General features: G+C 40.5%; 1 protein-coding gene across 3 annotated transcripts in view; it reads left to right on the top strand.

The window, feature by feature from the left end:
• Positions 1-12,216, top strand: part of ACSL6 (acyl-CoA synthetase long chain family member 6) — a 100,756-nt gene that overhangs the window by 60,647 nt on the left and 27,893 nt on the right. For all 3 annotated transcript variants that reach the window (XM_056854349.1, XM_056854356.1, XM_056854364.1), the window contains exons 3-8: positions 1,194-1,308; positions 6,209-6,273; positions 8,782-8,883; positions 8,980-9,079; positions 10,213-10,391; positions 11,193-11,225. In XM_056854349.1, coding sequence (XP_056710327.1) covers positions 1,194-1,308; positions 6,209-6,273; positions 8,782-8,883; positions 8,980-9,079; positions 10,213-10,391; positions 11,193-11,225 — 594 coding nt within the window. The remainder of the gene's footprint in view (positions 1-1,193; positions 1,309-6,208; positions 6,274-8,781; positions 8,884-8,979; positions 9,080-10,212; positions 10,392-11,192; positions 11,226-12,216) is intronic.

Raw genomic sequence — 12,216 nt, 5'->3', positions numbered from 1 at the left:
ATTTTCAGTAGCCATCTTAAGCACTCTTTACCAGCTGTCTAAGTCAAGGCTTCTTTGACAAGTGAGTTTCACAAGTGTTGTTGCTGCTGCTGCTGCTTAACTTCCAAGTTCTGAGGAACATCTTGTCCAGCAGCACCTTTTTCTTTACCACTGCCCTCCCTTTTTTCCTTTATTAAAACAAGCCAAATAAAAACAAGGCTCTAAAACAGAAATTACTAAATACATTGAAACCAAAATATGCAAGCATGAACTAACTGCACATTCTAGTTTTAAAAAATTCCAATTTTTCAAACTTTTTGGACTTTTGGCCATGTAATAGACAGGTTAGTTTAGTCAGACAGATACATTCTGTCAGCCCCTTTTATTGTTGTTACTCTTGTTTAACTTTCAAATTCTGAGGAACACCATGTCCAGAAACACCTTTTTCTTCACACACACACACACACACACACACACACACACACACACACACTGTTGTTGTTGCATAACTTACACGTTATGAGGAACTTGAAAACTTGCTTACTAATTGTGAATTGTGCTCTTTTAGTTGGTCGTAATAAAGGCACTGCTGTTTTTTTTTTTTAATCAATTCAGTAATGGACCAACATGGTTATTTATAACTTGTGTTTGTATGAAGATGCACAGTTAACAGTACCTTAAAAACCACAATTTATGTACAATAAGAGATAATTGCTGAATGTTTCTACTTATGTTCTGTTATGTATAAGAATATGTCAGACCTGCAATTTAACTTTATTGATTTTTCTGAATACTCGTTTTGTACCTTATGTCTCCAAAATATTCTCGTTGCTGTCTGCAGGAATGCTCCCTGTGGATACCGGTATGGAATCAAATGTATATTTCATGAGTATTGCTGCATCATTCATGTTATGCAAAAAACATAACATTGCCACTTTGGGGTCAGGAACAGGCCTGGATCCTGAACTTACTTTCTAGGTATGGTTAGCACTCCCACTCATGGAAGAGGGGAAGATTATTATTGCCAGTTTCCCCATCTTTGGACCCCACAAGCTAAGGAGTTAATTAGCATAGCTTCATTGTCCTGTCCTTGAGTCCACAAATCAAACGCTTTTGTAACTTTGTCTAAATAACAGACTACAAGGACCATGTTCTCATTGGACTCATCCCTGTACCAACTCCTGATCTTCCCTTGCAATCTTGTTTCACTCTAGGGCTGGGATGGCGCTCGAAGATCTGTAATAGGTGACACCTCACAATTGTTAACACACTACTATGATGATGCAAGGACTATGTATGAGGTTTTTAGAAGGGGTTTCAATATATCTGGTAAGTATTTAAAAATGGTAGAGTTTGGTCATATATCAAAATGATAATTTATCATTGTATAATCCCCACTTGCTGTTTGCCTCATTGCACTTGAAAGGACAGTTAGATGTTCTTTACTAAAAAGTGAATGTAACTGGTTGTTGGTGCATTCCTTTGTGTCATGAACTCGTTTGCTCTTTACCGTTGACCAAGACGGGGCCATTCCCCATGTCAGCCTTCAGTAATGGTAATATAAAAATACAGCAGCAGAAGGTAGTTTTGTATACTGTTTTTCTCCCGTTGTTGACCTGAGCAGTAGAAGGAAAGAGGAGCAGGGGGCTGGGGATTCTCTGCCCCCATTGGGGGCTGGCAACCCTACTGGAATAACATTTTAGGTAAATATTAAGAGAACCTTCTCTTCCTTTGATACATTTTTAGACAACACTGCAGCCCTCTGTATCAGTAACCTCCTTTTCTTCTTCTATGTCTTTGTTTTTTTAAAGCAAGCTGCTCCCTTACAATCTCCCACAATATTTGTTTACTGCTTAGGGAAGAATTGTACATTACATTTGGTTGTGGGGAGAACACCCTGTGATTTAAATGGATGGTTTAAAACAAGATCAATCAGAAGAGTAGCCAATAAGTAATCACTTAGAGTGGATGATGACCACTCCAAACTGTTGATAGACAAGTAACACAGAATTAAAGTAAATCAGATTAATTTGAGAGAATGTAGGGTGAAACATAAGCAGATCTAATTTAAAAATATTGACATGTAACTGAACTTCTAGGTGTGGGATGTTAGCACCACTTGTGTGTGCAAAATCCCAAGATTTTGTTCATACCAGGGAAGGGAGAGGAAGATAGTATTGAACTTCTTGATGAATCCTATTCAATATTTTCCAGTTGGATTTTTCCTTTGTAAAAGAACAGTGATCAGCACCAGAATCCCCAGGAGATTAAAATGTTCATCCAGTGCTTCCTGGATAACAGATTTATGTCCATTTATTATTTTATTCATTTATTTGATTAGTTTTGTATCCTGCCCTCACTCCCCGGCCAAGGCCGGGCTCAGGGCGGCTCGCAACATGATAATCAATGTAATAAAATACAATAAAATTGCAATAAAATCATAAAATAAAACAATCCACAAAACCAACAATTTTACATCACCATAAACATTCGACAATTAAGCAGAATGGTGCTCATTTTGCAGAATAGGGGCCACTGCAGGGCCTGCGGACAGTCAGGACCCCCACATATGAGTTGGTAAATAGCACAGGACAAGCAAAAAGGTGAGGGAAAGTAGGGTAGGAAATTTAGGAACTTAGCTGTCTTTCCAGTGTAGAGAACAGAAATACATTATTGACATGTGAAGGCGTGTTTTGGAATCTGTGTTCATTTGAACAGGCATTCACCAGACTATTCAGAACTGATAAAGTATTCAGAACTGATAAAGTAGTAATAAAGAACTAAACGCAGTGGAACGTACACAGAGTGCATTCTTCCTTTCGCTGAGTAGCCCAGCCAGAAAATGCATTTGAAAATTATTCAGTGATACTAAGTATTTTAAACCCATTAGCGCTAAACTATTGTAAGATCGTACTGGCTAAATGTAATATTCTTCTTAAACGTTTTCCATAGCAGGTAGTTCGATATTTGAGATGTTTGGGTATAGATAGTGCTTTTTTAGATCAAACATTGAATAAGAAGGTAGGGAATGGGAAAATGATATGCTTGCTTGAGAAAATACAATGCAAGAGAACAAGCACACAATGTTTTTTCAGAGCTGCTGATAACTTTTGCTATTTGTTCAGAAACATTTACTGTGTCCTGAAGAGAACATTCTGTATGAAACTGAATTCATGCATTCATGCATTCTAATAATAATGAATATAAATAGCTAAAAGATTAAAAAATCAACTCTTCATATACTTGAGACACTATTACTTCACATAGTCCAGTAACACCTTAGTATAAGCTCCCTTCATCAGATATCAAATATAGTACTTTGTTTCTGTTGATCCAAAGCATAACCCTCTGTTTTGACGTGGTTAGATAAGAGGCTATGAAACATGTTGGTATGTCCAGACTATTAAACCATAGTTTGAGACAGTGCTCTGCTCTTGAGATCATGTGACTACAGAGAGGGTAGGGTAGAGTAAGCAGGAAAGGAAAGCACTCTGGAAGCTTTTGTCTGGCAGTTTCCTTCCACCTCCAGGCGTGCCACAGCTTTATCTCCACCCCCACTGCTACCTTCAAGTTAAAGAAAATGCCATCTGGCCATCCAGTTCTGTATTCCACCCAACAGTTATATAAGGAAATCGACTCCCAAAACAATGATCATGGTATGTCATCATTTGAAAGGGCACAACTAATGTGTGAGAAGAAGGGGCAAATCTGAGCAGTTTGGGATACCATTTGAGGCAAGCAAGAAGGCAAGGAGCACAAACCATGGCTTGTTGCATTTATTTTGGGACATAAACCCATAGCTTGGAACCCAAACTATAAGATTTGGCCAGGTGGGCCTCTTGTCCCTCAGTCTGTCACTGATCCATATTTAGCTTGTGGCAGTGTCGAAATATGCAAAGAGGTGCATTCCTTCTTTTTGTAGGGAATGAATATAGGCAGGACAATGTAGTGGCCCTGATTGGGCTGCAAGTTGGCATGTAAAGTCTGTAAATAAGTAAAATGATTTAGATTCCAGGTTAAAGAGGAAGAAAAAACCCTCCAGAATTCAAAATAAGGGAAAATAACTGGTTAGACTGAATACTGTGTTCTGGAAAAGTGGTTGTTTGTAAAGGGGCTGCACCAAACAGCCCCCCCCCCCAAAAAAAAAGAGTTAAAAGAGTTGCATTGTTGTTTAACATAAAACTCGCACATCCTCACACTTGATGATGTTCAAAATAATTTTTTCTACCATTGCACTGCCTTCTAGTGCAATGTGTATGGTGGATGCCTCTCTAAACATTAGCATTGGGAAATAGGAATTTTCAGTCAAATAACTGTGCATTTTATTTGCCCTGTCTCTAATGTCCTTTTCTTTATAAAATTGAATACTTGCATGATATTAATTCTGTGGGCCTTTTAGCTCTGGGCTAATCTAGAGGATAAATTTTTAATGGTTCATCTAATGGAAACTTTTTTGACTGGTCTCGATTTATCAGTGAAGGTCTAAGCACAGAATTTCTAGGCCTTTTCTCTGAATTAGCTTGTTTCATTTACCTGAAACACCACACCACACCTATTTTTAATGGCATGACTAAGCCCTGAATATGTGAAGTAATAGCGTCTCAGAGTATATGAAGAGTTCTTTTGTGTTCATTGCTGAGTAACTGTAGCCAGTTCATACAGACTCCTGGGATCAGGAGGCAACACTTCCAGGTAATGGATTCTAAATAGATTGAATTATGAAAACTCTTTCTGGATGTCCGATACAGAAATCTTGCCCTTATCTCTGTTCTTCTTCATGGCTCCTCCTTGTCAACATTTTTCTTCATGGAAGGAAGAAGTAAAGAACAGAGATCTATGAAAATTCACAGCTAAATATTACCAGCCCCATATATTTTCTTTCTGCTTTCCTTCCATGGCTTGTATATGCCAGGAGGAGGCTTAACTGCTTGTAATTCATGCTGGATGTGTTTGCACAGTGGATCATTAGGAATCTTGTAAGTAATTTTAATCTGTCCACCTATTGCAATCAGAACTAAGGTAAATCAAGTTTTACAAACTGCAAAATTGGTCTCAAGTTAATCCTCTTTTTGCCATGGAACTAGAAAAGCTGCTGTTTTACTCTAAATTTTATTTAGCTTTTCTTTTGGGGGTGAACAATAATCTGACTATGATAAGTTAAAATTTCTTTATCCTACAACAACAAAATAGGTAAATATGCATGTAGAGTTGAGACAGTGTTACTTTCTCCAGTCAGGGTGAAACTAATGATGCTATAATCATTCTAGCAACTGAGGGAAGTGGGCAAGTCTGATAATATAGGCACATCTCCTATAATTCTTCCTCCTTACAGAAAATGACTTTCACTTACAGCCAATCCTAACTGGGGGGGTGGGGGCAAAAGGAGATAGGAGCTGGTGTGACCGCTGTGCCAGTGTTAGTGCCACTTGTGCCGGCACGAATGCTGAAAGTGGCACGAATGCCGGCGCAGGGACACTTACAGTGGTTTTGGCAGAGTGTCGTGCCAGCATCAAAGGGGGCATTCTTGGAGGCCCTAAGCCCTTTTGGCCCAGGAACGCCCCTTTTTGCAGGCACTGAGTTATGCCTGCAAAAAGACAGGCATAGCCCTGTGGAACGCTATAGAGAGTTCCACAGGGTTTTCATCAAAATTACTTTTCCGGCTTGCTGCACTTGTCAGCAAGCCACTCTGGAGGTGGTGCTGTCCCTGGGCGCTCTGGAACCACCACACCCATTAGGATTGGGGTGCCCCTACTTGTTTCCCACTTCCCGTAAAGCAGACACAGGATGATGAAATTATTTGGGTGTTTTCTTACCATTCACTCTTCTTGTACAAAAGGAAAACAAATCCAGAGGGAGGGATATTTAGAATAGAAATCATTGATCTGATAATGGTGCTTGCTACCCTAGAGACAAGAGATGTTAATAAAGGAGTGGAAGTGCTCAGTGTCACAATCACTTCCTGGTTTTTAAATAAAAGCTCCGAATGGCTCTTAAGGGAACTTATAGAATGTGACTTTCCATTAGGCAAGATAGCTTCCCTTTTAATTTGATGATCTGGGTGTGAATTCTTGCATTGCCCAAACACACACTGCTTTGATAACAACAATGGGCTTATTTTTAAGCATGCTGTTCTACTGGGGAGCACTCAAAAGGGTCTGCCGAAATGCATTATTTAGTCTTTTGGGAAAGGGTTAGGTACTTACCACTGCTGTCATGTCTCTTTCTTCAGAGAATGGTCCCTGCTTAGGATTCAGGAAACCCAAACAGCCTTACCAGTGGTTGTCCTACAAAGAGGTGAGCTTCCTGTTGCTGTTTGTTTCTCATTAGAACAACACAAAGAAAAAAAAGGAATAATTTTGGAACAATTTTTCTAGCAGAAGACATAGCACGAGGGCTGTGGTGTACTCCTACCACACACAAAATTCACACATAGAGAAGCCAGTTTTTGCTATCAGAGGGAGCCAAGCAAATGGAGCAAATCTGCATCTGTTTCTCTTGACTTCCATTCTCCCACAGGCCTGTGAATCACTGCAGGGTGCTATTCGTTGCTACTAGCTGCTGAGGAAGAGTGTCTATGCTTTACCTATTGAGGAACATGGATTCTTTTTTAATGAAAAGAGGGCAAGTTTGAAAAGAAGGGAAGGAACTGGATAGTTGGTTTGTTGGGACAGGGGGATGCTGAGTCGTGATCTGTGGAGGTGGTACAAAGAACTATCCAGACACTGAAGCCTCACCCCCTTTCTAAGAGCATTACACCTTGCTGGATCTTCCTTCGTTCAGCTTTCATTGCTATTATTTCCTTTAGTAGTTTTCAACTTTACCAACATCAGAGTTAACATCCTGCACACTTAACTAAGTCCATGGGGGATTTGGTAACATTTTAAAGGCCTGAGCTGCTTCCACACGGGGCTGTGAAAAGGGTGTCCCAGCTGTAGAAGCTGCAGTGAGTATGGTGGCAGCAAGCAGGGAAGGTGCCTGCACACCCCATCACTTTGCTGCTTGCTGTTGTCCCTGCCCCCGTCCCTCCCTGTCCCTCCATCACACTCGGGTATCTGTGGCCCAGAAACTCCTCTTTCCACCGGAACTATGGTTAAACCATAGTGGATGAGGAGCTTACTCTGTCATTTGGAAAGTAGAACACGCACACACACACACCCTTTATTGGCATAAAGGAAAGCAGAACTTGGTTCCTCCCTTCTCCCTGGATTAACTTCAAATAGAGAATCCACATGTATGTTCTCGCTCAGATGGAGGAGGGCACCTTCAGAGTGGGTGTTTCCATTCCTCTTTTCTGCTTGGTAGCCAGTCCATACTCTTCTTTGAATCAGATCAGATGATATTTTTCTTGGATCATATTTGAAAGGAAAATCCCTGGGATCATATTTAAAAGGCAAAGCACTAGTCATGCTCAGAATGTCACGGGGAAGCTCCAAAAATATGAGGGTGTTCTCCATTCCCAACAGGGGAAAAGCCTGCATGGAAATAGCTCTGGTCCCCTGAAAAGTTTTGATTTTTTCTGTAGGTTTGAAACCATTCATGAAAGTTAGTTGCTTTGTGAGTATTTATGTTAATCAAGAAAGTTCTCCTTGTTAGTATCATATGTGTACTTGAATTAAAGCAACCAAGTTTGATCTTTGACCCTTGAAAAGAGACTGTGTACTAGCCATTTGAAGGAGACAGGATAAGCTGTGTGAATGCAATTATCTAATCCATTTACTGCCCTTGAACACATGAAGCTGATATATACTGAATGAGATCATTGGTTTATCAGTATTGTCTCCTCAGACTGCCAGCAGCTGTCCAGAGTCTCAGGCAGAGTTCTTTGACGTCACCTACTGTTGGTCCTTTAACTGGAGATGCTGGTGGTTGAACCTGGAACCTTCTGATTGCAAAGCAGATGGTCCATCACTGAGCCTCCCAATATGAAAGGCAGCTACCGTATATACTCGGGTATAAGCCGACCCGAGTATAAGCCGAGGTGCCTAATTTCACCCCAAAAATGGGGAAAAATTAGGCACCCACGTATAAGCCGAGGGGGAAATGCACCCCCTCCCCCCCTGCAGGCTTACCTGACCGGGCTCCAGGCGCACGGGCAGGTGGCGGCGGCCCCCTCCCTGCGCGCAGGAGGCCCCGCAGGGTCAGCTGGCAAGCAGGAGGACCGGCCTGGGTGAGGTGGGGGGGTGGGGGAGGTGGGGGGGAAGAAACCGCCGCCGCCCAGCAGAAGGCGGGGTGGGGTGGGTGTTGGAGAAACCGCCGCCGCCGCGCAAAAGGCGTGATCACGCAAAAGGCACGATCGGGTGGGGGGAGAAATTGCCGCCGCGCAGAAGGCGCAATCGGGTGGGGTGAGGTGGGGGGGGAGAAGCCGCCGCCGCGCAGAAGGCGCGATCGGGTGGAGTGGGGGGGAGAAGGTGGGACAGCCCGCCCATCAACTGGCCAGCGGGAGCGCGCTGGGAGAGGGCCCGGCAGGCGAATTACCGTATTGACCTGAATATAAGACGAGGTGAGTTTTTAAGCCAAAAATCATGGCTAAAAAACTCGGCTTATACTTGAGTATATACGGTACTTAGAAGTGGAAAGTTTTCTTTAGCAAGAGCTGGTCAATAGACCACCATTAGAACTTACCCATGATGATGTTTCTTATGTATTGTGAGAGCTGCTTCACACATTTTATTATTTGTGTTCCTCAGAGTTCCGCAACATGAAAAGCAGTGGTGGGAAGAAACTGTAATGCAGGCTTATTCCAGTCTGCTGTTTGTGCAGGGTGGGAAGGACTCACTGCAGTGGGTTTTCTTTAACTTTCAGGTCGCTGAAAGAGCAGAAGCATTGGGATCAGGTTTACTCCAACAGGGTTGTAAACCATCAACGAGTCAGTTTATTGGGGTCTTTGCACAGAACCGTCCAGAGGTGAGGTTTTTTTTTTAAGCGGAGTTTTATTCCAACTTCATATGTTTTCATGTTTATTGTAAACTATAACTTATTCTTTTCATAATCTCCTTCCAGTGGATCATTTCTGAGCTGGCTTGCTATACCTATTCCATGGTTGTGGTTCCCCTGTATGATACATTAGGCCCTGGAGCCATTCGGTATATTATCAACACAGGTAAAAACATGTAGATTCATTGAGGGGGGGGATAGCTTCTTAGAGAGCTATTCTTGCTATGTGAGACAAAAGTTGATAAAAAAAGAATTGCTTCAGAAGTGAGAGTTCCTCCATTTCTAGTATAATGCTAGGAGAGGGTATCAGAGGACCTTGCCCCAGTAAATTTTGATTCATTGAGTTTCTATAAATGGCTATTTAACCACATATCAACACCTAAAACCTGGTAATCTCTTGACTGGATAATGTAGATAGCCAAGCTATCTAAGAGTAGGTTGGTTATCTCTAGGTGCTCACCATGTAGATTCTAAAACCACAATCAGGATAGATACTTTTAAAATACATTTTACCAAATACAAGCTGTGATTTTTGAAATAGTAATTTCCCATAAAAATTGTTAGAATTTCAGCAAGGGGTTCAGATCTAAACATATAAATGCACACATATCCAACCATAGAATATATCTCATAAGATATCCAAGGTGGAATGTTAAACAGTAGCTCAGTATTAAACACTGCTGTATGTAGTATATAGTTTTAGTGTTGTGTACTTTTCATAGGTTCAGGATAACTCCAGATCTGTAGTCATCCACTGGCAACATGGTACCAGAAAAGTCCACATTTATGATACATCTTGGCTTTTTGCTTGCAACAAAATTTTTGCATCAAATAAGATCCATTTCTCTTTTTTTCTAAAATAAATTGAAACTACCAACCAATATTTCAGGAGAAAACAATCACAAACAATTATACTATTTTAGAGTTTGTTGATTTGTAGATTTCTACTCTGCTTTGCTACCAAAGTCGCCAAAACAACATTCTTTAAAGTACAATTCCATCCTGAAATCTTATAAAACCGTAAAACAAAGGTACCCATAGAGAGAAATGATGTGAGGATTGACATAAAAGGAGTAGGTTAAAACCATTTTAACATACTGAACTGAACACCAAATATACACTTACCCACACTAACTTTGGTTGTGATGGGAAGTGAAAGGACAAAGATTTCAAAAATTATTTTACTGAGTGTTTTTTTATATAATTGTCACAAATAAATGTAGAGGAAAATCAATTATTATTTTAAGATAAGTGTACTGGATTTAAATTATTTTTAAAGTATAATTTTTGTTTGTTCAGCTGATATTTCTACAGTAGTTTGTGATAAGCCCGAAAAAGCCAAAGTCCTGTTAGATCACGTAGAGAAAAAAGAAACCCCAGGCTTGAAATCCATTATTTTGATGGACCCTTTTGAGAAGGATATTAAAGAAAGAGGACAAAGATGTGGAGTTCGCATCCAGTCTATGCAAGAAGTAGAGGTGAGGTTCCTTTGTTTTACTTTAATATATCTTAATTTATAACCCATGCACAAACAACTAACACTGGTGTGTGTGTGTGTGTGTGTAAAGTGTCATCAAGTCGCACCTAACTCATGGCAACCCCTTATGGGGTTTTCAAGGCAAGAGACTAACAGAGGTGGTTTGCCATTTCCTTCCTTGGTGGTCTCCCATCTAAATACTAACCAGGGCTGACCCTGCTTAGCTTCTAAGAACTGACAAGATTGGGCTATACCATGCTGCCTTCTCTCCCTAACACTGTTGCATAGAATAAGTAAAAAATTATTGGTTTTTCATATTTCTATTTCATTTTTTGTCAAATGGAAATTGAAAGTTTACACAACTCATCTACAATGCAATTGGTTCCATTATGCTATCACCGGACCATCAATGATGGCCAAAACAATTAAGTGGTAATTTTAATTAACATTTCAAAATCATGACCATTCTTCTCAGATTTATTATTATCTTTATTATTCTGTATTAGATTTGTATGCCGTCCACTCCTGACAAGGTTAGGCTCTGAGCGGCTCACAACAAGAATATAATACAACAAAATACCATACATTATTACAATTAAAATTAAGTTACATCAGTTAACTTTGTCTGCTATTATAATGTATCATAAGCAAACATTGCAGGAAGGCATCACTAGAGGAAGTCATACCAAGTGAACTATTACATAGTTCAGTTTATTCAATTGTAGTGAACCACATGCTACAGGGCAAGGCCCATGGCAAATCCAAGTCATTAAATTGTTACCCTTTGGTTACATTATTTCAGGACTGTGGTCGAGAATGTCGGCGAGTTCCTGTAGTGAGTATAAGCACATTTTTTCCACCTTGAGCACGTGTTAAATATTTGACATAATGAAAAAGTAGTATACATGGTGGTCACATTACTGCCCTTGTGCATATTGTGTTCATTTCAACATGACATTTGCAGGGATCTTGGCAGATTGTTTATATATGTGTGTGTGTGTGTGTGTGTGTGTGTGTGTGTGTGTGTGTGTGTGTGTCAGGTATTTCCCAATATTTGCCCATGAAATAGTTCCTGACAATATTCACCACAGATCCCAAATTATTGGAATGAATGCTTTTCAAGAGCAGGGTTAAGGGAGTAGCACCTTGACCATAAGCTATCATATTCTTAATGCACATTTTAGGCATTTGGGTTCTTTTTTTGCAGAATTCAGCTTTACCTCCCCAGCCTAATGGAGTTAAAATGTGTGGATTGTGGCTGCTGGTTTAAAAAATTAGAGGAAACCCCTCTGATCTACCAGAGACTTTTGCTATGATTATCTCCATTTTGTTATGTTGCTTTTGGAATATAGTTTGTGTAGAAGTCAGATGTTCATATGAACAATTTAAACTTCAATTTGTACTGAAGACCCAGGGAGGCTAAATATGAAATTATTGGGTGTTATTGGTAGATCCCAGATCTCTTGTGCCGCATGTATTTTGGTCCTCCATCAGTGTTTCTTATATAAAGTAGTGGGCAATTAAGAAAATCGGCAGCCAAATTCCTACATCGCTTGTAGCGTGTCAGCTTGCTAACAGGAGAAGGCACACTTGTAATCCAAGATGTTCAATTCCAGGAAAGGATGATTACAGGGGCATTGACAAAGCAAGCATTTTAGTAAATAGGGAGAGGGGGCAAAAGGATATCTGACTTGGAGCAGGTGGCAAGACAAGTGGCAGGTACAGGCCAGCATGGGAAAGCTCAGAGCCATATTGCGCTTGGCTGTGCAGCCACATGTAACACTACCCTAGTTGCCTCTTGTCCATTGTATGTTCCTTTGCAAAAT

The sequence above is a fragment of the Euleptes europaea genome, chromosome 1 (assembly GCF_029931775.1).
Source record: "Euleptes europaea isolate rEulEur1 chromosome 1, rEulEur1.hap1, whole genome shotgun sequence".
In the NCBI taxonomy this organism is placed as follows: domain Eukaryota; kingdom Metazoa; phylum Chordata; class Lepidosauria; order Squamata; family Sphaerodactylidae; genus Euleptes; species Euleptes europaea.
The sequence above is the reverse complement of the archived record's forward strand: the minus strand, read 5'-3'. Positions and strand labels throughout refer to the sequence as shown.